A 25,389-nucleotide genomic window follows, 5' to 3' on the forward strand; every position below is an offset into this window, starting at 1 on the left:
AATTAAAAAAATTCATATTTAGGGAACTAAAAAAAAATATTTAAGAATTTAGGGAAATAATAAATAATAGATTCAGATTGTTTGTGTGCAGCAACAAGAACAAAAAAAAAAAAAAAAAAAAAGAGAGAAATAATAAAGAATTTAGGGAACCAAACAGAAGCTTACAAATCATCATTGCATGATATGATCAAGCGATTTCAGACGGTTCCAACCGAAAGAGCTTCTCGGCCAAATCCAAGCTCCTTGTCGGGCCTTCTCTTTTGCAAGGATCTCACAGAGTGAGAGAGAGAGAGAGAATTGAGTTGATTGATCGATCGATCGAACAATCATGTCATTCTCATTCTTCAAGCCCTCGTCGAGGCCGAAAACCCCACAGGAGCTCGTGAAAGCGATCAAGGACAGCCTCCTCGCCCTCGACACCAAAACCGTGGCCGAGGTTCAATCCCTCAAGAAGGTTCGGAAACCGAGTTCTTACTACATTCACAATCTTGGCTCTTTATTCATTTCTCGCTAATTGGTGGTGATCGACTGAATTTTATTTCATCACAGCCGAATTCTGCTGTTAATTGTAGTTTTTTTTTTTTTGTCACTGTTAGTACTTGCGGCTCGTCGTTGTTCTCGCCAATTGGTCCTGAATTGTGTCCCTTGCAGCAAGTTTATGGGTATCAATTGAAGATTTTTAGTCACTATTTTCTCGAGTCTTTATGGGTTTCTTTTCAATTGGTGGTAACCTGCTGGAGTTGATTTCATTTACAGCATTTTTGGGGTTTCAATTAGAAATTTTTAACCAGAACTTACAATCCGAACTGCAACTATTATCCTGTTCTTATTCTCAAGGGAAATGCTGAGCGTGTTCCAGATTTCCAGTTATCAATTGGCTTATTCACAGGATCGGAAAATGGAATTTAAAAAAGAAGAAAAAAAAGAAAAGGACTTATTGCTTATTCCTTGGTTAACAGGGACATTCTTCCATGTGGATGTGACAAATGGAGTTTTGTGCGAACTTTTTGGTGATGCTTAAGAATGGAGCTTCAGTGGTGGAGAATGAATATAACCTCTTGTTTTAGGTTTAGAGAAAAAGGAATGTAATGTGTTGGGCATATATGTAAGAGAGAATTTTTACAACGCAAATTTTGTTTTAAATTAGGGGCTTGTACTATTATGACATTTGGCAGTATTAATTGTTGGAGGTTATTGTTTATTGCATTTTGTTATACCCAGCACCTCAAACCAACTAGCCTTAGTTCAATTTGGTTGGCGTGGTTACGCAAATCTTTTTTCTTCACTTGTCCCTATTCAGAGCCTTTGTCCTTGGTTATGCCCTTCCTAAGCTCAGCATCTCAAGTTGTGTTTGTGTCTTTAACTTGGGCTGACTCTCTCCTCGCTAGAATAACAGAGATTATTTATGTTCAATTTCATGCTACTTATTTAAATAAAAGCAAGTGAATTACCAAATTTCTTACTCTTGAATCTTTATGGAATCTTCCTAAAAAATTGTTGGATACTGCATTATTGATGGTAACTTAAATATGGATATTGCTTAAAATGATGAAGTTTAAGTTTGTCTAAGAAACTGTGGCAACATTTAACTTGGAGAGACCTGACTATAACTGAATCTTCTGCATTTTTGCTAGTAAAAAGTTTTGAACTTTAATCATAATGGTAGTTTGTTCTACAAGAAATTGAGCTGATAACCTTATTACACAATCTTTATGAGTGGGTTTGTGGGGTCCTAAATAGTGCATGTTTCTGATAACTTATTTCTAGTTCCAGTAGCTCTGTATTGGCCAAAAGTAGAGGAAGAAAAAAAGAAAAAACTTGCAGCTCAATACTTTGCCAAAAAATTGCAATGAGATCTTCAAATTGATGGTTTATATGAGTGTATGCACCCAAGTAATTCAAACACTGGGTTAAAAATGTATGCTGCCTGTCATAAATTTGGGCAGGTTACTATCAATGGCCACTGAGAATCTTTGTTCAACTCTTCTGATTTTAAATTTGCAGGCGTTGGAAGAAGTTGAGAAAAACTTTGTGGCGATGAGATTTATGCTTTGTGGAGATGGGGAGGTAGAACCAAATGTTGATCACATTTCACATCTGACGCTTGAAATCTGTAACGAAGATGTTCTTGCTCTTTTCATTCACAAGTTACACACTCTGGGATGGGAAGTAAGTTACAATGATCCATAATACTGTGTCATCTATTAGCTAACACTGTGTCATCTATTAGCTTACTTACTAAGTGATTGCAAAATATTTGCACAGGCAAGAAAAGATTTAGTTCATTGCTGGTCCATATTGTTGAAGCAAAAGGTTGACTCTGTTTTTTGCTGTGCACAATACTTGGAGAAACATTTAGAGTTACTAGACTATCTTGTTGTTTGGTAAGATTCTGTTGTTTTTATGTATTTCTTTGTTTTACCCTTGTGTTTCTTTTTTGATTCTCATGCAGAGGTTTGTTCAGCTGTATTTAGAGTAGTAAGTGATTCCTTTCTGCCATCTTCACTTCCGCAAGGAAAGGCAAGAAATTGCTAATATAGTTTCTGATCTTGAATTTCATGTTACTTCAAAATACAAGAAATCAGAAAAGACAACTCATATAATCTTGACAGTTAAATTGATGAGACATTAAATCCTATTAGTAAAACCTTTGCTGGCGTTTTAATCCATCAAACATGAACAAAATATTAAGAAGTAAATGCTGCAATGTTTGCCACAGCAAAAAAACAGCTGTAATGTTTGGTGTCTAGTGTTACCTTGTGATTCTTCCCCCCCCAAGTTATATGACAGTTATTGCTTCTTAGTTAATAATTGTAAAAAAATCTGATGGGCATTACTTTTGACATACAAATATCTTAATATACCTTTTGCTTGACCCATGATCTACTATATCAGCAGTTGTGTGCTTGTCATCTGATATTCTTAATTCATGGTCACATATAATCTTGATAACATTGCGGTTTTGTATTCTTATCATTTTGTTAGTATTAGTATACCATGGGCAATAATGCCCAATACGTAGACAATTTTATGCAGGGATTCTTATATGATTTGTTCATCATTGTAATCATAAAAAGGGTGTTATTATGGTTGACTTCTTAATTGGCTAGTTTCTATTTAGTATATTTTTGCTTTGATTAAAGGCATGATATGTGCACTACTTATTTTTATGTTTTTCAAGCAGCTATGATAACAAAGAAATTGCCTTGAATTGTGGAAATATGTTAAGGGAATGCATCAAATTACCTACTCTTGCAAAGTAAGACACTCACACTTTTTTACTTATTCCTTTCTTTAACTTTTGAAGATCCTATTTTCTTTTTTTGCTATTGCTTATTGTTAAAGGATGGAGAAAATAATTCTTCAATCTTATTCAAATCAATGGGATACATGCTAATACATAAACAATCTTCCTGCTAAGTTAGGAAACTCCTAAAAAACTAAATAAGAAAGTTTCTAAATCTATTTTGGAAACTATACAACTTAGGATACAACTCAAAAATAGAAAGATACAGCAATATATACATTCCTATTCTAGAAAAAGGAAAGGATGTCAATCCCAATCTTTTGCTCTGATTGATTGACAGAATCTGGCTTTGATCTTGCTTTGATTGATTGACAAAATCTGGCTTTGATTGATTGATTGATTGACACTGATTGTTGACACTCCCCCTCAAGATTGTGAGTGGATATCATTCATTCCAATCTTGCATTCAAACCTTTGAAACACTGCTGACTGTAATCCCTTTGTTAGCACATCCACCAATTGATCATTTGAGGAGACATATGGAGTACAAATCAACCATTTATCCAATTTTTCCTTAATGAAATGTCTGTCCACTTCAACATGCTTGGTTCTGTCATGTTGAATTGGATTGTGAGCAATACTTATTGCTAACTTATTATCACAGTAAAGCTTCATAGGACCCTGCCATTGGACCTTTAGATCATCCAACAAGATTTTTAGCCGCAACAATTCACACACTCCTAAGGCCATAGACCATAACTCAGCTTCTGCACTTGACTAAGTCACCACATTTTGTTTCTTACTCCTCCATGTTACAAGATTGCCTCCTAGAAAAGTGTAGTAACCCGAGGTAGATCTTCTATCCATAATAGATCCTACATAATCAACATTCGTGTAAGCCTCAAAGGTCATAGTTCCGCCCCTTTTAAACAAAAGACCTTTCCTAGGGGTTCTCTTTAAATAGTGAAGTATCCGATAGACTGCCTTCAAGTGAGTCTCTCTAGGGTTGTGCATGAACTGACTAACTATACCCACTGCATAAGCTATATCTGGCCGAGTATGAGCTAGATAAATGAGCTTTCCAACCAGCCTTTGATAGGATCCTTTGCCAACCACACCATCGTCTAGAACTTCTCCCAACTTATGATTGGGCTCAATGGGAGTATCTAATGCCTTGCACCATAGCATTCTTGTTTCAGTTAGAAGGTCTATGATATATTTATGTTGGGAAATGAAAATACCTTTTGTTGAATGTGCCACTTCTATACCCAAAAAATATTTCAACCGTCCCAAATCTTTGATTTCAAACTCACTGATTAAGCATTCCCTTAGTCCATGCATGCCTTCCTCATCATTGCCCGTAACAACGATATCATCAACATAAACAATAAGTATGGTTACTCCCCTTGTGGCCGAGTGGTGAACAAAGAAAGTATAATCTTCTTGACTTTGCCTATAGCCTTGGCCAAGCATTACCCTTGTGAACCTGCCAAACCATGCCCACGGTGACTGTTTTAAGCCATATAAGGCTTTATTAAGCTTACACACCACTTTGTCTTGTTTTGGAGAGTCATAACCAGACGGTAGATCCATGTAAACCTCTTCTTCAAGATCCCCATGCAGAAATGCATTCTTGACATCATATTGTTGCAATTGCCAGCCTAGGTTAGCAGCTAAGGATAGAAGAACTCGGACTATATTCAACTTAGCAACAGGGGCAAAAGTTTCTAAATAATCCACTCCATACACTTAAGTATACCCTTTAGCTACTAGCCATGCCTTGTAGCGATCTAAAGATCCATCAGACTTATACTTAACTGTGTATACCCACCGGCAACCCACTGAATGTTTCACTTTGGGCAATGGAACAAGTTCCCATGTTTGATTTTTCTCTAGGGCTGCCATTTCAGCTTCCATGGCATCTCTCCAATGCTTGTTCCCTATTGCTTCAAAAAAGTTTTTTGGAATAGGGATGGTATGAAGGTTGGTAAGAAAAGCTTTATGAGGGGATGACAATTTGGAATTGGATAGGAACAAATGTAAGGGGTGTTGAGTGCAGGCTCTAGTACCTTTCCTAAGGGTAATAGGCCAATCAAGGTCATTGTTGGAGGGTGCTGGTTAACAGTTGCAGTAGAGTGTAGGGTTAATAGTTGTAGTAGAGTTATCATCATCAGGTATGAAAGACTCAGCAATGGGGTTACCTGATGATGTGTAAGGTGGGTTGACGGTATTGTTGGTGTTGTCAGCTACTGAAGTAGGGTTTGAGGTAGGTGTTGTGACTTGCATAGGCGTAGAGGTCGGCTGTTTTTTCCCCGAGTATACCTGTAGTGGCCGAGGAGTACTTGGAACAGGCTCCTTCAATGTCATGCCTAGTGAATCCTTTGGACCAATGGCTGGGAGAGAAAAAAAGGTAGATCATGACCAATAGGAATAGGAGACTGACTTTGATCCGAAGACTGAGACTTACTAAAATAAGAATCTCCTTCTACAAAGGTGACATCGACTGACACATAGTACTTCTTGGTAGGAGGATAATAACACCAATAGCCCTTTTGAGTAGATGAGTATCCAAGAAATATGCACTTTAAAGCTCGAGGATCCAACTTACCCCTACTAACAGTCGGAATATGGACAAATGAGATACACTCGAACACTTTGGGTTTCAACCCTGGACTAAACACATGACAATAAAGAAATGATTTGGTTAACAACTGAATCGGGCTGTAAGATCTAAGGATTTGAGAGGGAAGCCTATTGATAAGAAAGGTAGCTGTTAGGGCTGCTTCTCCCCCATAATGTTTGAGAACGTTATGGTGGAATAAGAGCACTCAAATAATAGTAAATAGATGCCAAATTTTCCTCTCGGCCACTCCATTTTGTTGAGGAGTGCAAGGGTAAGATGATTCATGGATAATACCCTTCTGTTGGAAAAAAACAGATAGGGATTGGTTGAAGAAATCCTTGGCATTGTCTGATCTAACCTTTTTAAAACCTATCCCAAACTATTTTTTAATCATATTGTAGAATGTAGGAAAAATACTACTAACTTCAATTTTAGTTTTCAAAAGATATAGCCATGTTACTCTAGTGCAATTATCAACAAAAATAACAAACCACCTTGCCCTAGAAATATTAGGAACTGATGAGGGACCCCAAATATCATTGTGAATTAAGGTAAACAGAGAACTAGTCCTTTTATTAGATGAAACAAAAGAAACTCTTTTATGTTTGGCAAACTCACACACAGCATAGTGGAAACTGTTAACATTTAGACCCTTGGACAATTCTGGAAACATCATTTTAAGAGTAAGAAAAGAAGGATGACCAAATTTGTAATGGTGCAACCACATTAGATCCTTGTTGGACTGAGCCAAGCATGAAACAAGAGGAATCTTCCCTTGTTCACTTGGTCCCTCAAGGTAAAATAGCCCAGCCCTAGCCTTAGCAAGCCCAATCCTCTTCCTCGTGCCCTGCTCCTGTATCTCATAGTGAGTTGAATAAAAAATGACACTGCAATTAGTATTCAATATGAGTTTTTGAATGGAGATTAGGTTAGTGAATAACTTAGGAACATAGAGCACATTTTTGAGAGAGAGATGTTTATTAAGAACATATCCTTGGCCTGCAACTGTGGTTAAAGAACCATCTACTAGGGTGATTTTTTGGAACTAGGACAAGGGCTATAGGTAACAAAGTGATGAGAGAAATGGGTCATATGATCCATAGCTCTAGAGTCTAAGATCCAAGAGGTAGAATGATTTTTTTTCTGAAGCATATAGAGCAAAAGAATCAGAAGAGATACCTATGAGAGCAAGAGAGCAGGCACGCCCTTTTGCAATCCCTTTTTCGAGAGATTCTAAGAAGTTCTTTAACCTTTCAATTTCTGCCCGGTTAAGTTCTAAGGTGTCTCCTTGTTCGTATCCCTTCTAATCCAGTTGTTGATGGCTGCTGGCCATATACAATTGCCCTTGATTCTTTAGTGATCCACCTTTGGAAGGCTTTCCATGGAGCTTCCAACACTTCTCTATGGTGTGCCTTAGTTTCTTACAGTAGGTACACCATAGAGTATCTCTATCTGTGGCTTTCTTTTCCTCTCTTCCCTTACTTTGACCATGAGTTTTCAAAGAAACCAAGGCTGATGCCTCCACTGAGGTAGTCTCCAACATGACACCCTTTCTTCCTTCTTTGCATGAACAATAGAGATAACTTCATTTAAAGAAGGCAAATCCTCCTTACCAAGGAGGATTTGCACCCTTACCGCATCGAACTCCATGTTTAGGCTAGCTAGGAGATCATATGTCCGCTCTTTCTCCGCAAACTTCTTGTGTAAGGCTGCATCTTCGCTACATTTCATCTTTAAGCACTGGTAATGGTCCAATTCTTGCCACAAAGTTTGTAGTAAATTTGCATACTCTGTGACAGATCTGGTGCCTTGTTTTGTGGCTGCCACTTTTGTCCTGATTTCGTAGATTTGAGCCACATCTCGAACCTTGGAGTAGGTAAGCTTGATCTCCCCCCAATTTTCTTTGGTTATTGTTAAAAACATCACCGTGTCACTAATTTTAGGGGTCATGGAATTCCATAGTCATGACATCACTAGAGAATCCTCTTCGTCCCATGCTGCAAACATCGGATCTCTATCTTTAGGATCAGTCCCTTCTAGATGGCTTAGTTTCCCTTTCCCTTTTAGGAACGTATGAATTAATTGAGACCATTTCAAGTAGTTCTTACCATTTAATCGGTAAGCCACTTGAAGACTTGGTAAGTCTCCTCTGGAGCCTCCACCATTGTTTCCAGCAAACAGAATCTCCGTTGTGCTGGTGTTGCTGAAATTAGCTCCATCGATTTGGGTATTTTGAGAGTTGGACATAGTGTTTGATAATGAAGATTGAAGGCATAAAAAGAGAACAGAACAAAGGCGGAAAAAATTACCACAATAGTACCAAAGAAGCGGCAACTATTGTCTAGGCTCTGATACCATGTTAAAGTATGGAGAAAATAATTCTTCAATCTTATTCAAATCAATGGGATACATGCTAATATATAAACAATCTTCCTGCTAAGTTAGGAAACTCCTAAAAAACTAAACAAGAAAGTTTCTAAATCTATTTTGGAAACTATACAACTTAGGATACAACTCAAAGATAGAAAGATACAGCAATATATACATTCCTATTCTAGAAAAAAGGAAAGGATGTCAATCCCAATCTCTTGCTCTAATTGATTGATAGAATCTGGCTATGATCTTGCTCTGATTGATTGACAGAATCTGGCTTTGATTGATTGATTGATTGATCGACACTGATTGTTGACACTTATGTCAATATCAATAAATTCTTTTATGATTTCAAAATATGGATATATTGGAAGTATAAAATTAGGAGTATAGAAATGTCTTTTGTGGCTGTACTTTTGCAAGATTTCAGATTAATAAAATTCAGATAATTGGTATTTTGTAGTTTCAGATAAAAAAAAAAAGCGGCAGGTGTTCTTGCAGATTTTGCTTCTTGTTATCCTTTTCCTATCTAATCAAAGCTTAAAAATGCTGGTGAGGCGTTCTCACTGAAACTTGTCTAAAGATTGGGCTTTAGGACTGCCTGAAATTATGGTATGATCTAGGCGCTGCCTATAGAGATCCCTCACCTATGCCAATCCCAAGTACCTTGCAAATCCTTCACCAACTAAGATTCCCATCTGCCTCAAATTCACTCTGCCAACTTTTGTCACCCAAGTTCTTCTCCCATCAATGGTGTAACACCCCAAATTTCTCGAGTGTGTTATAACTTAAGATTTCAGGAATATAAAAATTTTTCATATCACAATAGTTGTCATACATCACACAATATCCCAAAAAACACTAATTTTCACCTTCTCAGCTTAACAAATCCAATAATCGAATAGCTAAGACAGGCGTTAGAATCTCGAATGCGGAAGGTATATTTTTGGCGAACGTTAGAGCCGCTTGTCGAACCTGGAATGTTTGAATATTCCAGGGACATAGTCCAATTAGAAGATGAATATTCTAGTGAAAAACTTCAAAAAAACAGTTTATATCGATGCATGATCAGGTATAAAATGTATGAGAAGACAACGAGAGCTACTCCGAAGTGTCTCGTGAACACGTTAGCCTCCTCCAACGAGAGCTTTCTCAATGGCGCACGCATAACGTCTCTCGGGAGGTCCCTAACCATGTCACTTCGGCCCGACCTCATAGAACTCATGCAAGCACCACATCCGTTGTTCCTTAGACTCACGGTCTTCCCCACGAGAGCTTTCTCAATGGTGCACGCATAACACCTCTCGGGGGATATCCGACTTTTGCCCTCGGTCAACAACAAATAGGTACAACAGTATGGCCACACGAATTTTATAAATGCAACAGTTAAAAAGCCAATAGCATATAATTTTCAGAAAAATACATTTCATATATGCAGCATGATTTCACGTAAGAGAATAACAAGAGTTTACGTATAAAAACTTCACGAAACACGTCTCATGCAATAGAAGTCTCTCATAAGAGAATAAAAAATAGGATTTGGAGTATAGGAGTCTCATCTTGTTGGTTTATCTCTTTGACGGTATAATTTCACAGCAAACGGCCTAGGTTTCTGCAGAAAACACATGTTTTGGTAAACCTAACCTCAAATATTTTTACATAGGGTTGAAGGGTATTAAAATAGGGGCATAACTGAAAAATTTGAAGGAAAATGGACCTCTCACGTGCCCTCACGCGCCCCCGAAAAGTGGCTCACGCGCCTTCACGCGCAGCCATTTTCGGCGCATGTAACTCACGCGCTGCCCAGCAGTTTCGGACAGCTTCGCCTCTCTTTCGTATTTTGGCCATAACTTCCTCATTTTAACTCTGATTCGACCCCCGTTTGAACCTACGCGACCCTCTCTTCCCCCTCTACGGGATTATCGAAAAAAAATCAGACTTACCTCGCTTTTTTTTCTGACTGATTTCAGCAAATTCTGGCGAAGACTCGTAACTCTGACGAAGCTCGTTCTCCCCAACTTCTCCTTCGATTCCTTCCCGCCTTCTTACTTAACTTCCTACTCTCTCTCTAGAGCAAGCTCCTCCTCTTAGAGTGCCTCAACTCTCAAACTTGCTTGGAATGATTTGAGAACAACCCATAGTTCCTATTTATATATTTCTCCAACCAATCACATTATGCCACTTGTCACAATCTTAGCCATGGACTTCAAAGAATCAAACCTATCATTGAATGGCTTTTGAAATCCAAAGTTAGAATGAATTCAACTTTTGAAATCCAAGCTAAAACCCCAAACTTCTCCCAAATAATATTTTGGCCCTTATTTCAAGTTCTCAAACTTTAATATTTTTACCACAAAAGCTCCTAATTTCATCCTTATTTAATTTGGATAATTCTCTAATTACAATTACACCCTCAAACATCAAATTTATCGAGATACTTAAAATCTCAAAATTACTTGATATGTACGATTTTCGGGAAGCCCTTACCATTATTCGGTCTTTTCAGGCTATAACTTAGCTTAACCGAAAAATTGTCTCTTATTTTATTTCTTTCAGCGCCATAAGTCTCGCCTCGAGACGCTCGCCAAAAATATACCTTTGTCTTTAGGTATCTAAGCTCCAGGGCACTCCCTGTAGTCGATTCGGCGACTTACTGCCCTCTCAAACCTATTTTTTTGGTATTTTAAACTCACTTAAAATACGTGGCAACCTTACGAAAATATGGGGTATTACAAATGGTCACCACACAATGTCCTAAGAAATCATCCAAAGTAAGTTTATTTAATTGTTCATCGTGCAACCATGCATTTAATTGTCTTCAAGAATTACATAATGTATATTGTCTTCCAAATTACAATAGCTGACATCCACATACCCCAAACCATGCATATATTGTGCCTCAAATACACCGCACTTGCCATTCACAGTAACCCAAACTAGTCACATACAAGTAAGGTTTGATTGTTGTCTCAAAACCCAAGATTTAGATAATATTTTCTTCTAATTAGAATGGGGGACATCCACATACCCCAGGTAGTACGTATATTGGACCTTAAATACATCCACAATTGCCATTCAAAGCGACCTAAGCCTAGTCACATACAAGGCAAAAGTAAGGTTTGATTCTTGTCTCAAAAAAACCCAAAGATGCTAACGTCTCTGTCTATCTATGGTCCTTCACATGACCCCGCTTAACTTCATCTTGTATTCATCTTGGGGTTGCAGATCATGAGCCCCTCCTGGTATGTCTTCCCCCGCAATTGGGAGTTGGGATCCTCAAATGCCTCTCCAAGTTTATCCATAATATTCCACCATTTTGGTAGTTTCAATTTTCATTTTTTTGTCAAAATGACTGTTTTGCCTTGGGTCAAATAGGTGACTTTTTGACTTGTGGCTCAACCTCTCCCAAAATCCAGTCTATAACAATTTCAATCTCCCAAGAGATCTCTTATTTACATAAGCCTCAAAGTATGATTCATCAGATCTGCATCTTTCCAATTTGACACTTCCCATTCTTGGCAGTACCAAACTGAATTCTCAGAGGAATTTACAGAGAATTTTCAAGCTTCCCCCATGCAAGCTGTGGAAGAGAAGAAATAGACGAGGCTGAAAATTGGAAGGCTGGAAATCTACTCCTATAGGAGGTCATTTTATTTCTTGGGGACAAGAAATTCTTAAGGGGGGGGAGGGGGGGGGGGGGGGGGGGGGGGAATTGTCATGTACCTACTGTTATGGGGGGTTATACATTGTATTGGTAGTTATGGCTGTGATTGATTGTACTTAGATAATGGCTTGGGCAGTTGTACCCATTTGAATTTTGGAAGACTTTTGGCGCCATTCTTGGTGGCTAGGATCAGTATATAACAACTGATCCAGCAAATTCAAGGGCATCAATTAATACATTTGAGATATTTCTGATTTCCCACTTCCAAATTCTCTCTCTTCTCTGGATCATTCTCTGTTCTGCTTTCTCTCCCTACATTTCCCCCTAATTCCCCCCCCCCCCCCCAAATTATTGCCAATTTGGGGGCTAGAATTCAAGGATCTGACACTGAGATGCAAAAGCAGATTTTATGATACCCAAGCCTCAAACATGGGAGGTGAGGTGCTGGCTAGAATTCATGTAGCTGATCTGAACCAGTGGGATCAAGGCTTGTGGTTTGGAGACATCCTTTGATGGGGATGAGGCATGAAAACCAACAAATTGGGAGCATGTGGTGGATATTAAGGTGATAAGGTCTTTGGGTGGAGAATCCTTGTGGTCAAACTGTGGGATGCCATGAGCATCCTTATGGTGACTGCGCGATACTTGGGTGGAGGATTTATTCCAATAGGCTGAGGGGTTCCGTGAGTGGCCAAAACTTGGTCCAAAGGTAAGGAACAATCTACATACGATTTGGCTAATTCATGGAGACAAGTTCATTCTTAGAACAAGATGAGATGTGCTCAATTCCTAGAGGAAGAGCTCATAGAGTCATTCAGCTGTTGTGCGTAGAGCCCTGCTGATATAGATTGGATACAATTTTTTTCCCTTTTGGTTTGATAAACAAAAATGTATACAACACCCCCCTCCATCCAAAAAAAAAAAAAACCTTTAAGAGAGTGAACAAAGAGAGAGAAAATTAGAAACTCATGCCATGCAAAGATAAGAGCTATTAAGATCTTAAATAAATTGCATTAGGGATGATCTACAAAAGGAGAGTCCACCCTAAACCAAGTGAAAAGGGTGCAAACAATGTTACTTTCTGAACAATAAATATAATTTTATTTCCCTCAAAAGCTCTCTTGTTTCTTTCAATTTCTTTGTTTAATTGAAAAATTCACACACAGAAAATAAGGATCAACTTTCTTTTTTAACTGTTTTCTTCTTTTTTTTCGTTTGGATTTAAGTAAAATCTAACGTTAATGAATCCAAAAAGAGGGAGAATTGTGTACCATGGAAAAAGAAGGGGAAAAAAATAATAAAGAACTTGCTAGGTATCTGTCTGCATCATCAACTCATCTGAACATAAAAGAGGAAGCACAAAAGGATCTTCTTTTAACCAGAAAAAGAGGGAAACAATTGTTTCCTTTAGATAATCAATAGGGCATTTATTTCCTCCAAAAACCCTTGAATTTCTTTCTCTCTAAACTCTCAACTTCATGTTAAGTGATTTTCCAACTGCTTAAGCTCCTTCTAGGACATGTTAAGTTTATTGTACGTAAGTTTACTTTTTTTGCATTTAATTTCTCTAGTGGTTTTCAGATATATATTGGAGTCTCCAAGCTTTGAGTTATTTTTCAAATATGTGGAGTTGCCTAACTTTGATGTTGCCTCTGATGCATTTTCTACTTTTAAGGTCAGATTTGCGAGTTAACAATTTTTATTAATTGTTTATTTTTGGTTCTAAAATTTGATGCCAATCTGCATATTGCTTGCTGACACATCCTTGAGGGCATGTTCGCAGGATCTTCTCACCAAACATGAAACTGCAGTCTCTGAATTCTTGACTACACATTATGATGAGGTTTGCTTCTTCAGCTTTCTTATAATAGGCTCCCGCACAAATCTGAGCACCCTCAGGTGTTGATTGGGATTTCTAAATGTGTTCAGTGCACCTGCTCCATTCAGTTCTTAACATATAGTTTCTTTTATTTATTTTAGATGACTGAAAGGTTTGCAGATTTCTGATTGTGCACGCATGCATCTTACATGGTTCCTTCACAATTGCCTCAGTGTATTTTGTGTTCATTTTTTGTTGTCTTGTCAAATTTCTGGTTCTTATTTTCAGTTCTTCGAGCACTATGAAAAACTCTTGACCTCCTCTAACTATGTGACAAGAAGACAATCTTTGAAGGTCAGTCTTTGCTCTGATTTTATTGGTGTTCACTTCCTTCCTGTTTTATATAATATTTGTTTAACTGTAGGATGTTAATGATTTTTAGCTTTTATCGGAATTCCTTTTGGAGTCACCAAATTCTCAAATAATGAGGCGCTACATTGTTGAAGTCCGATACTTGAAAGTCATGATGACATTACTGAAGGTATTGAAATTTTCATTTTCATCCAAATTTTTTATCTTTTTTTGTTTCCATGATGAATAAGTCTGCCCTGTTGTTCGGAGTTATTTGTTTATCACAGAACAAGTCCCCCTCAGTCACTGCCATAGTTCTATGTATTCCATTTGCATGGGTTTTCCATGATAATCGTCTAAGTATATGTGCATCAGTTATTTGTTCCTTTACATTAAGTAATTCTGGTTCTCTTTTGCGTCTTTTCTGCTTTTTGCTAATCTCCTTGTGGCTTCTTCAATGTTCCCCTCCTTATCAATGTTATCTGTGCATTTTGCAACATAACCACTTCATAGCACATAGCTGTGAAGTAACCAATTTCGTGAAATTGGCATATGATAGATTTATCCTATAGTTATAATCTGTCGAAGCTTCTCCGTACTCACCTAACTCAGTCAACCTACCTGCTTGAATATTTTCCCTCAAGGGAAACGTTACAATTGTCGATCAATGAATGTATCTTTATTTGTAACTCACATTATAAGAATATGATACGAATTTTAAACCTTTTACCATAAGATGGAGTTAGTGTAGCATGGTTTTTTTTTAGCAGTGATGAACAGTGGCTCTTTAGTTAATTTTGTCCATGCAATATTTGCAGAGTATTTTGTCTTTTTTCCTGGGAAGTCTTCGTTTGTAGCCTAATCTGCCAGATTGTCAATCAATGGGTGCCTGAACTACCATGTGAAAAAAGGGGGTGGGATAGAAGAATAGAATGCATTGCCATCTCTGTTGATGCTTATCCTAATAATACAATGTTGACAAAAAAAAAAATTTTACAACCAATATGGAAAACCTCAAAAACTTCGGAATTGGAATTCCAATTCTAGGGTTCTAATGAATTTTGTGTTTGGAATTAGAATTCCAACCAAAGTTGGAGGAATTGTTAAATAAAGAATTGGAATTTTTAAGCCCCACTTATTTATTTTATTTCCACAAATACCCTTTCCCATTTTATTTACAAGATTTATACTATTTTCATATCTTCTCCTTCTCTTTCTTAATGTTAATTTTCTTATCTTAGTTAGAAGTTGTGAAAAGATACTTGTTGAAATTGTATTTATAATATTTCATTTAACATCTTATTTTACTTATAACATGTTTAATAATAAAATGTCATAATTATATATGATGACTTCGTAATCTTAATTTTGGTACTTAATATTTTAATTATTTTTTTTATTTACAATACAAGAGTATGTAACTCAGATTTTAGACTTTCAAAATTGAAATCAATTGTTAAATGTTGTGTATTAACTTTTTGCTTTGATTGGGTTGTTGATGGTAATGTGGTCAAGCTACTTATTTAATTCTATTTCCATCTTGGTTCCAAACATAAGAAATGGAATTCAATTCTAATTTTTAGTGTTATGTTCCAAACAAAAATATTAGTATTCTAATTCTATTGGAATCATTAAAACTATGGAATTATAATTATGGTTCCTTTGGTATTGATTCCAAACTGGCCCTTTGGTGTAGCTAACCTTTACATGGTGCAACATGATCAATACTCTGCTATTTTTGTCCATGGACCACTCATTTAATATTCTGTCTGTTCAATCCTGATAGTGATTGTGATTTTTAACCTTAGAACCATGCCAATTATCCTTTCCAGTTAGATTCTGCCAAAATTGATCCTAGGCTAGTTTCATTATTTTTTAATGTTTTCTTATGATTTTAAACTCTGGATGTGCTTATTGTTTCCCAGGTACAAAAGATCAATTTTGTGCAGCAATCATGAAGATATTCATGAATGCATTCTTATATGTGCACCTTCTCCACTCTCACTTATCTGCTTTTGTTTTCCATGCTGTCCAGGATTCAAGCAAAAACATTCAAATCTCTGCTTTCCACATATTTAAGGTGCTGAACTTTTCCTTCTGATCTTTGTGCTTCATCTTATCAGAATATGCCTCTTATGGACACCCTCTCCTCAAGAACTTCAAAAATTTAAAAATTGAGAAAAGGAATAAGAAGAACCAGAAGTGGCCTCTCCCTCTCTCTCCTCTGCACTTTCCTAAAACTTGACCGTCAGAATAAAAGAAAAAAAGGGAAAGTTCCTATGGAGCTCTCATAGTGAAAAAAGGAACAACTAGATACATTTTTAAAAACTTCATTTCTCTCTCTTTCTTTTGTTGCACTTCAAAAAAATTTACATCAGAATCTAAAAAATCAAGGGAACAAGTTCCTAAAACTTGTGTGTTGCATTTAGTGTGATGTGCTTATAAGGAATCCTTGTGTTCAATTTGGTGTGGATGGTCAGGTTCTCTTCTATTGGATATGCCGCTTTGTTAGTTTCAAAAGTCCTTTCTATTGGCTTCTTGATTTAAGAAATCAAATTTACTGCATTAAATATTATTTAAAAGAGCACCATGCTGTCTTATCATTCTTTCTTAATTTGCTTTGGTTCTTGAGCTATATGTTTCTTTACCAACCCTAACAAACCTTGAGAAATAAAAGTTATCCTCGCTAAAAATCATGAAAACCTTGCTTCAGGATGTCTCTCTTATCACACTTTTAATTTGCTTTAGTTCTTGAACTATAGGTTTTTGTGGCCAACCCTAACAAACCTCAAGATATAAAAGTTATCCTCGCTAAAAATCATGAAAAACTGCTTGCCTTGCTTCGGGATCTCTCTCCGGGAAAAGGTTAGTACACACTTTGTCTTATACTTCTGAAGAGCACTTTGGTTTGGTTGTTTAGGTACAAGATCGGTTTGATTTAATTTCTGCTTTTAGCCATTGTTTTTATGCCAAATTATGTCTGCTGTACTTCGCGTTGAGCTGTCTTTGTTGATTCAATTGTATACTTCAGGTGACGATGATCAATTTGAAGAGGAAAAGGAACTTATCATGAAGGAAATTGAAAGAGTATATCGGATCACAAGCCTTGAGGAATAGGTACCTTCACATAGTTAATGTTTTCTACTTTGTACCACAATCCTATAATTTATGCTGCAATAAACAATCTCCTAAATGACTTCCTCCTTTCCCAGGAAAAATGGGCGAAGCAAAAAAACAAGCAAAATCCCCAATCGCCCCTTTTCAGGAAAGGAAGAAGAGAAGTGAAATAAGTTTGTGTTGGAGGCTTTTCAAACTGGCTAGAGGGAATTTCATGGCTTTGCACTGATGTAATCACTACAACTGTAATCCCCAAACTGTGGGGTCTGAAAGGGCAGATTTAGTTGTTTTCAATTACGAAGCCAGTTGTTAATAATGTTTGTTGAGTTATATAGACTTCACTTTCTTGTTCTCCTGGCCTGCCCACCCTACCGTCCCAGTATGTATTCAGTCGTTGGAACTGAACTGTCATTTCCACCCCCCCCCCCCCCCCCCCCCTCTCTTTTTTGTCAAATTTCTTTCATAAATATGCTGTATGAGACTCATGTTTTTGTGAAGGGAGAAGTATCAACAGTGAAGCACCATACAGTACAATAGATGTGAAGAACTTTTAACTTCCAGTGACAAATACTTTGTTTTGTGGGCATGGCCTGCCAATGAATTAGGAGAAAAGATAATAATGACCCCATCTTAATCATTTATTACTTGGTAATAAATTATGCTAGTTAACCTGAGATTGGTTATGATGGAGAAACAAGAAAATGGGAAGTGTGCAGTCAAATTATGAGCAAGTATTGTATTGAAAATTGCAGTCTGTTAGATAATTGCGAGGGATAAATCTTACTAATAATCTTGCTCCAACTCCAAGCATGAATGCTGAATCCTTCACTGACATGGGTTGTTGAATAACTCAGTTTGCATTCTTCTTGTTTGTTGTTTCTGTTGAAGGCCTGTTTAGAACCTAACTTCAAAATTTGACAGGGCAACTGCAAAGTACTGATAGAGATTGCCCAACCCTGGGTTCATCTCAAGACTATGACTTCACCCTAATGGAAGATGGAATTTGTCAAAGGAATGCTTAAGCTAGTAGTAATTGATTGCAGGGGAGGATTTAGTTATACCACACCTCCTTCAAAAGCTAAAAATATGTAGCTTACATGGTTGGATGATTGTATCATTGTATCGAGTTTTTAGGAAGGAAATCTTATATAAACTAAGATTATGCATATATTTAAGTTTAAAAATTAAGGAGTTTGTCATAAAAATTTATTAAAATTTTGTTGAGTGTGACTGACCCTATTAGAGATAGTTTTGAAGGAAGATAGTTATAGCATTAAAAATTTAACATGTATATACTATATAGTGGATTAAATTTTATAATTAGATAGTGTTTGTTAATTAAGATATAGATCGAAAAAGATAAGATATCAAAAGTATTTCAGATAAAAATATTTTTTATTGTATTTATTAAATTTATCTAATACTTCTTAAAAAATAAGTCAGGTGATTTCTTATTTAAGATTTTTTGAATAAATTTATTTATCTCCCTATAGATAAATTTATTTTAGACATTGTAGATAAAAAAAAATAATATATATGTCCTTTAGTGCATTTTAAAAAATTTAATAAAAATTTTAAAATAATTCTCTTTCTTATATTGATTATTTTATATCTTAATTTAAAAAATATTTTAATTTTATCTTACTCACGCTACCATAGTAAATTGGATCATATTATTTGTACAAAAAACCATTTACAGATGGGTTTATAAGTAAGTTGAAAATACTATTTTGCCACTTTTTCTCTTATCTCAATGACCATTTTACTCTTTCTTTCCCTTCTCTCATTTCTCTCTCTCTCCTTCCTCTTTAGCACCTCTCCGCTATAGCCTACCTCACCCTTGTCGCCCGTCGATGCTCGTTGCTGCCTCGCCCCTTACTTGACTGATTGTCGCCGTGAAAGGTGAGGCGGCCAGGCAAGGATGTCGTAGGCGACGGTCAATCAAGAAAGAGGCGAGACGACAATCGGCCAGGCGAGAGGCGAGACAACAGTGAGATGAAGGTTGTGAAAGGCGATGCTGAAGGGGAGAGAGAGAAGATAAGAGAATACCGTAAATTTATCGCGATAAATTCTCAATTTATCATGAGATTATCATTATGTAAATTCATCTATAAATCTGTTTTGTATAAATAACATTATTCTAGTAAATTAATCTTAAATTTGGTGGCAGATTTAAATTGTTAATGGGATGAAAAGGGATTTTGAAATTGATAATGTGAGTTGAAGGCTTGATATATGAAAACCATTTTTTTTATAATGATTTTTAGGATCAAATTAGTTTAAGGAACAAATCATACTGAAGTGATATGAAACTGTTCAAAGCAAGTTATCAGATTCCTTTGGAGGAATTGTTAACAAAAACAGAAAACAGATTTCTCTTCTCTTCTCTAATATCTACTGCACCACGCCTTGCCTTCTCTTGTTCCCTTCAAACCCTAAACCCCAACTTCTTCTCTCTCTCTCTCTCTCTCTCTCTCTGAATGGACTTCTTCAAATCTGTCTTCTCAGACGATCCAGAACCGCCAAGCTCCCCGCCAAAATCACAGGACCATCCCAATCCAAACCCTTCAATGTCTGCAATTACTAACGCTTGGTCATTCGGTGGTTTGATCAAAACCATAGCGTCCAAGTCGGAGTCGGTTATCGACACCTACCGGCGCGATCTCGAGGAGTTCGGTTCCGGCCTGAGGAAAGAGACGGCGGCGATCGGCGAAGTAGCCAGCCGCGCCGTGAAGGACCTCCCGAGGTCGTTCGAGTCCGGGGCGGTCAAGGCGCAGGGGTCTCTTGAATCGGTGGGGCTAACAATCGATCATCTCGGCAACACCGTGTCTCAGATCATTTCTCACGGTACGGACTCGATTCTCGATAGCGATAGCGATCCCGATAGTGAAGCTTCTGATGCTAAGCAGATTGGTAGAAATGAGTGTTATTCAAGGCCTAATTGTAGGGCTGATACTGAAATTCGAGCGATTCAGTGTGATCTGAATACGTATTGCGAGGAACCGGAGGATTTGGGGGAGTACAATGAGTGGAGATTAGGGTTTGATCTGGATGAGAAAGGTGGGGAGATTGAGAATTTGATTGAAGAGAATGGGGTGATTGGAGAGATCTGCGATGAGGTTGTTCCAAGTAGGGTTGATAAGGAGACTTTTTGGTATAGATACTTCTATAGGGTTTACAAGCTTAGGAAGGCAGAGGAAGCAAAAACTAGGGTTGTGAAGAGGGCGATTTCGGGGGATGAGGAGGAAGACTTGAGCTGGGATGTCGATGATGATGATTATGAAGACAGTGATAGGTCTACCTTGAAGGGTGTTCCGAAAGAACAAGTTCAAGAGATTGATTCTTCAGAAAAGTCTATCAATGATTCTGGGCATGGGAGCAAAGATAAGACTTTAAGAAGTGAAGATGATGAAAAGGGTCATGGAAGATTGTGTTTAGATGGGTCTGAATCTGGTGAGAGTAAGTTGGATAGCAAAATTGATGATAAATTGGGTTCTGAAGGAAAGGCTGAAAATGGTGGATCCTGCAAGGATAGTGACTTTTCGGTTGTGTCAAGCCAACCATCAATGCCTGAGGAAGAAGAGCTTTGTTGGGATGAGATCGAAGATATAGCAAGAGCAGATGAGGTCAAGGTGCCTGCAAGTGGAAGCCCAACTCGAGCCGATTTGCGCAAGAGGCTGAGTGCCATGGAGGAAGAGGAAGACCTCACTTGGGATATTGAAGATGATGATGAGCCGATCAAGTCATGATTATAATTGCTTTTCACAACATTAAATACTCACTCACTGGCATTCTGGAATTACTCTCTTTCTCTCTGTTTCCAAATGTTGATGTTTGTGTCATTGTCATAAACTTTGTTGGGTACTTGCTTCTCTTTTTTATTCTATTTTTTCTTTTTCTTATCGGAAGTTAATCTTGGGCACTCTCTTGTAAACTAAAATGCAAGTACATAAATGTTCTGAACAAATTCAGATCAGATGGCCATATAAATGTTATTATGTTGATTTGCATTGTTTTATTTTGGAGGAAACTGCCCCTTTGAAATTCGTATGCATAAGACTGTTTGCATAAGCATGCTATACAAACTTCGTTGATCTGCATTGTCTCAAGGTTAAAGAAGTGATATTATCATCGTTGATGGTGTAGCCGCTTTTGGATATCGTAAGAACATGGGGTTAATTTGTCCATGCAATCCATTAACCACGTTTGGCTGCAACGGATGATTTTACCCCCCAATCCATTAAAAATACAAACGCACCTTGTCTCTCCTCTTCTGCATTCTCTCTAGGATTAAAAAGGAAAATTGAGGTCTTCAAGACACAAGTTGTGGGTTAAGGTTGAGATTCGTATTAATAGATTGTAAATTTAATTCTTTACTCTGTATAATAAAATAAAATTTTTATTTTTAATTTATTTTTTTTATCAAAATTGAGCGCACGAATAACGAGAAATTATGCAAGAGCAATAATCTCAAAATAAAGAAATTAAGACAGCCAAAGAATAAAGCAAAAAAAAGGAGGATATTCAGCCAGGAAAGATTTTATTTTTTACTATGTATGAAAGAGAACGATATAGAACACACTTGACTCAAAGTACATAGCAAAGGCTATGCATTATACATAGTAGAATTACATGATATGAACCGCCACAATAGCAACTTCATACTAAAGTCTATACCATTTCCACACTGATTGCAGCCATGGTCAAATATGGCAGACAGCCGTGTGGCTGGTGGGCACGCAATCCCTAGTTGTCGGCCTGCCTCAGAATCCTCAAGATGTAAAGGAAGAGGTTGAGAATGTCCAAATAGAGAGTGACAGATGCCCAAATGTACTCGTCGTATGTGAACCGCTTGATCAGGTTATCTGTGTCGTAGACAATGTAGCCCGAGAAAATGACGGCACCAATTCCGCCATAGATGGCAACTGAGGTAGAACCGAGTGGGAAGAACATCTGCACGTAAGCATAAGACCCAGACGACAGGTACATGAACAGTTAGCACGAACGAATAATATTAAGATAGCAATCAGTAGCTACAGAACTGCCATCGAAATGCAGGGGAGGGATGGATTTTACCTGGATAAAACCAGCCAAAACAAGGGTAAAGAGGCTAGTGAACAAGATTGGACCAAGATAGCTGAAGTCCTTGCCCTTCTTAGAAGCCCAGAAAGTGTATCCAGTCAAGGAGGCCACTACAGCTGATGTCAAAATTAAAGCTTCGAGCACAATTCTTCCTGTAAACTCCCAACACGACATCAGACAGCAGTTTCATCCAATCATTGCAGAGGAAGCAATTTTCAGGGAGTTTCCAATTTACTATTAAAACTTTGAGCAATTGGGAGAAAAACTACCCACCATCCGTATTGGCACAGCTTACACCAACAGTGAGACTGATGGCCACAGTAAACAGTCCGAGGATAACCAAGTTCAGCGGATGTCTTTGCTGGTACACATACATGGGCCACAGTACTGCATTTCAAAAGACAACAGCTTTCTTTTGTAGCCAAACTAGACACGTAAAATTAAAATGAACAGTGGACAAATTTTTCGTTAAGTGAATGGTGGCCAGTCTGTTTCGGTGGTTGGATGTACCAATTGAACCACAAATTAGCCTGAGGTAAAGAGAATAGAGAAGTAATGACCCAAACCGCAGTCAAGGAATATTGTTTGTACAAATAATACAAAAACAATGTGAGGTGTTGGTATTACCATAATTTTCTTCACAATATGAAATAGATAAAAGGAATTTGCACCTAGCCAAAAGAAGAAGAAGAAGAAGAAGAATTTGCAGTAGGAGATATAGGGATTTAACAAGAAAATGGTGGGATTGGGTTGTATTTCTTCTACAATGGAAATAAGTAAGAGCAAAATTTTAATACAGGTAGAACAAGGTCTAAGTTTCTCTTTTATTACTGATGGCTTGTACATTAAACTCATAGACAAAGGGGGAGAACAAGGACCATGGTCATGGTTGGGGAAATAGATTGGTTTCTGATGGTTTATTTCTAGACCAGGAAAGATCCATAGTCTCATCATCATCATCATCATAAACCAACATATGAAATAACAATCTGACTCGCATCGAACAGAAATTGGAAAAGGAAATACAAGGAAAAACATCAAAAAATGAAAAACAAGCTATGAAATATACACGAAGTAACAGAGACACAAGAATAAATATATCAGTCAGCGATGAAATAACAACCAAGCCGCAATCAGCCACATCTTCACTGAAGAGAAGCAAAGCAAAGCAAACCATCATGGTCCCCAGGCCTCAAAATTCCACTCAAATCAATAATCAAACAACAATTTGACTGAACATCAATTCAGAAAATGGAACTCGAAGAGAAAAATAGATTGAAGAATACATGTAGACAAAGAACAGCAGAACCCCAGTGGACAAGGCTTTAAGATAAACAACAACGAAACTCCAAACCCTAGGGATCTATCGAGATTTCTCTCGAGTCAACAGTCAAAACTGTTTAACAGATCATCAATCAAGAACATAAGAGTTTTTGAATAAAGCCAATAGATCTCATAGAACAGCTAAACCCCGGGATCGGTGCACGGACAAGTAATTAAATGCACAAAAGAGAGATCAGCGAGGCGAGGGGGACTTACAGAAGAGTGGAAGGAAGACAAGGAAGAGGAAGAGGGGGGTGTTGCCGAGGAGGACGTCGGTGACGGGAGAGTAGAGGACGGCGACGGAGGAAACGGCGGTGGTGAGGAGGAGCTGGGCGCAGAGGATGCCGTAGACCTTGCGTATGAAGCCCCATCGCAGCTGGTTCTCGCCGTAGCCGATCCCTGGGTACAGCATCCCATCTTCTATGTCACCCTTCGTGCTCACTCTCGAGAATCCCTCCATCTCCATCTCTCTATCTTCTTCGGGCGCTCTCTCTGGTTCTGGTTGGTGAATGACCGATTTGCAGAGAGAAGCGTTATCGTCAACGATATAACTCTTATTTGAAAAAGTTGGAAACAGCTTATTATACAAGCAAGCAAGCAGCTCCTAAAAGTAGCTTATAAATAAATTTAATAATATTTATTTAAATTTTAATAAACATCACTATCTTAATAATAATAATAATAATAATTTAACTAAAGGACCAAACACCCTCTAAGTCTAAGCGGACAATATATAAAGTTTCAGTCTCAACAGTCAAAAGCCATTCTTTTGTGATTAAATGTCTTATCAATTACAAAGGAATTGTGATGGCTTCACGGTTAAGAATTTTAGGTTATATAGAAATTTTAATTAATTCAGCTTAAAAATATGTAAAAAGATTAAATTTTCGGTATTTCTTATGTTTTGATTATTTTTCATCTATATAAATTACCATCAATACAAAACATAAACTAATAATATTGGAATGAAATCCTTAACGAGGATTTTGCCCATAAGCTCTAACTAACCTTCTTTCCTTAAATGGTTTGAGACCAAACTAAGGCTTTATTATTATTAATTTTAGAGATGGCAAACGGGTCGGGCCGGCCCGGCCCGGCCCGCCACCAAGTGGCCCGCAGGCCAAGCTGGTCGAGCCAAATTGGCTCGCTTAAAAATGGACTAGCAGATTGCTGGCCCTAGCCCGGCCCTACACGAGCCCGCAGGCCAGCCCAGCCCACCCAGAGACTGAGAGCAAGGGGTGAGACTGAGAGCGAGAGCGAGGGGCGCGGGCGAGGGCGAGGGCGAGGGCAAGGGTGACAAAGAGCGAGATATAAGGTGAGGGCGAGGGCTGTTTGGGAAGGGGGTTGTGTGGCCGATTAGCGGGCCGGACTAAATCGACTCGGCCTTAAATGGGCCAGCAAAATGCTGGCCCTAGCCCAGTGCTGGGCTGGGCCCCAACGGGCCAGCCCGTCGGGCCAAGCTCATTTTGCCATCTCTAATTATTATTATCAACGTAACATGTAGATAGTTTTTTATATATATATATATAATAAAACAAAATAATTAGATAGCGAAATCATGATGAGACTTAATTAACAAAGAGAGGGAGAAGAGGCATGAATGAATCCAAACACTCCCTCCCGATCCCATGACTCGCCTACGTCTCTCTCTCTCACTAACTCCTCCTCGGTGGGTGGTGGTATCTCTCATGACTCACGCGAGCCCATTTACTCAATTATATATATATATATATATGTGTGTTATATTATTATTATTATTATTAGTAGATGTATGTATTGAGTTTAATAGT

General features: G+C 37.8%; 3 protein-coding genes across 4 annotated transcripts; 2 read left to right on the forward strand and 1 right to left on the reverse strand.

The window, feature by feature from the left end:
* Positions 1 to 164: 164 nt before the first annotated feature.
* LOC127811608 (uncharacterized) lies at positions 165 to 17,546 on the forward strand. 2 transcript variants are annotated; one of them, XM_052351619.1, is made up of 12 exons: positions 167 to 454; positions 2,005 to 2,169; positions 2,266 to 2,384; positions 3,185 to 3,259; positions 13,489 to 13,582; positions 13,691 to 13,750; positions 14,015 to 14,080; positions 14,169 to 14,267; positions 16,113 to 16,157; positions 16,840 to 16,942; positions 17,109 to 17,194; positions 17,290 to 17,546. In XM_052351619.1, the coding sequence occupies exons 1-11, from the start codon at positions 329 to 331 to the stop codon at positions 17,192 to 17,194; spliced, it is 1,038 nt and encodes a 345-aa protein (XP_052207579.1). In that variant the 5' UTR covers positions 167 to 328; the 3' UTR covers positions 17,290 to 17,546. The 2 variants fall into 2 exon arrangements, with proteins under 2 accessions (XP_052207580.1, XP_052207579.1); XM_052351620.1 differs by lacking the exon at positions 16,840 to 16,942 and having other exon boundaries at positions 165 to 454.
* A 1,989-nt stretch (positions 17,547 to 19,535) lies between these two features.
* LOC127810853 (uncharacterized) lies at positions 19,536 to 21,221 on the forward strand. Its single transcript, XM_052350423.1, has one exon. The coding sequence runs from the start codon at positions 19,675 to 19,677 to the stop codon at positions 20,941 to 20,943; it is 1,269 nt and encodes a 422-aa protein (XP_052206383.1). The 5' UTR covers positions 19,536 to 19,674; the 3' UTR covers positions 20,944 to 21,221.
* A 496-nt stretch (positions 21,222 to 21,717) lies between these two features.
* On the reverse strand, positions 21,718 to 24,173 carry LOC127812172 (BI1-like protein). Its single transcript, XM_052352521.1, has 4 exons — positions 23,816 to 24,173; positions 22,550 to 22,663; positions 22,271 to 22,428; positions 21,718 to 22,147 (listed from the first exon to the last, which is right to left on the reverse strand). Exons 1-4 carry the CDS (start codon positions 24,063 to 24,065, stop codon positions 21,941 to 21,943), a joined length of 729 nt encoding a protein of 242 aa, XP_052208481.1. The 5' UTR covers positions 24,066 to 24,173; the 3' UTR covers positions 21,718 to 21,940.
* Between the last annotated feature and the right edge of the window lie 1,216 nt (positions 24,174 to 25,389).

The sequence above is a fragment of the Diospyros lotus genome, chromosome 10, assembly GCF_014633365.1.
Source record: "Diospyros lotus cultivar Yz01 chromosome 10, ASM1463336v1, whole genome shotgun sequence".
In the NCBI taxonomy this organism is placed as follows: Eukaryota; Viridiplantae; Streptophyta; class Magnoliopsida; order Ericales; family Ebenaceae; genus Diospyros; species Diospyros lotus.

Excerpts from the sequence above, each read along its gene's own strand:
- LOC127811608 (XM_052351619.1), top strand. The coding sequence starts at position 329 with ATGTCATTCTCATTCTTCAAGCCCTCGTCGAGGCCGAAAACCCCACAG. Across the intron at positions 3,260-13,488 it reads AAATTACCTACTCTTGCAAA|ATATATATTGGAGTCTCCAA; the intron begins GTAAGACACTCA and ends AGTGGTTTTCAG. Across the intron at positions 16,943-17,108 it reads GGATCTCTCTCCGGGAAAAG|GTGACGATGATCAATTTGAA; the intron begins GTTAGTACACAC and ends TGTATACTTCAG.
- LOC127810853 (XM_052350423.1), top strand. The coding sequence starts at position 19,675 with ATGGACTTCTTCAAATCTGTCTTCTCAGACGATCCAGAACCGCCAAGC.
- LOC127812172 (XM_052352521.1), bottom strand. The coding sequence starts at position 24,065 with ATGGAGATGGAGGGATTCTCGAGAGTGAGCACGAAGGGTGACATAGAA. Across the intron at positions 22,664-23,815 it reads TGTCTTCCTTCCACTCTTCT|TACTGTGGCCCATGTATGTG; the intron begins GTAAGTCCCCCT and ends TTTGAAATGCAG. Across the intron at positions 22,429-22,549 it reads AAGCTGTGCCAATACGGATG|GAAGAATTGTGCTCGAAGCT; the intron begins GTGGGTAGTTTT and ends GGGAGTTTACAG.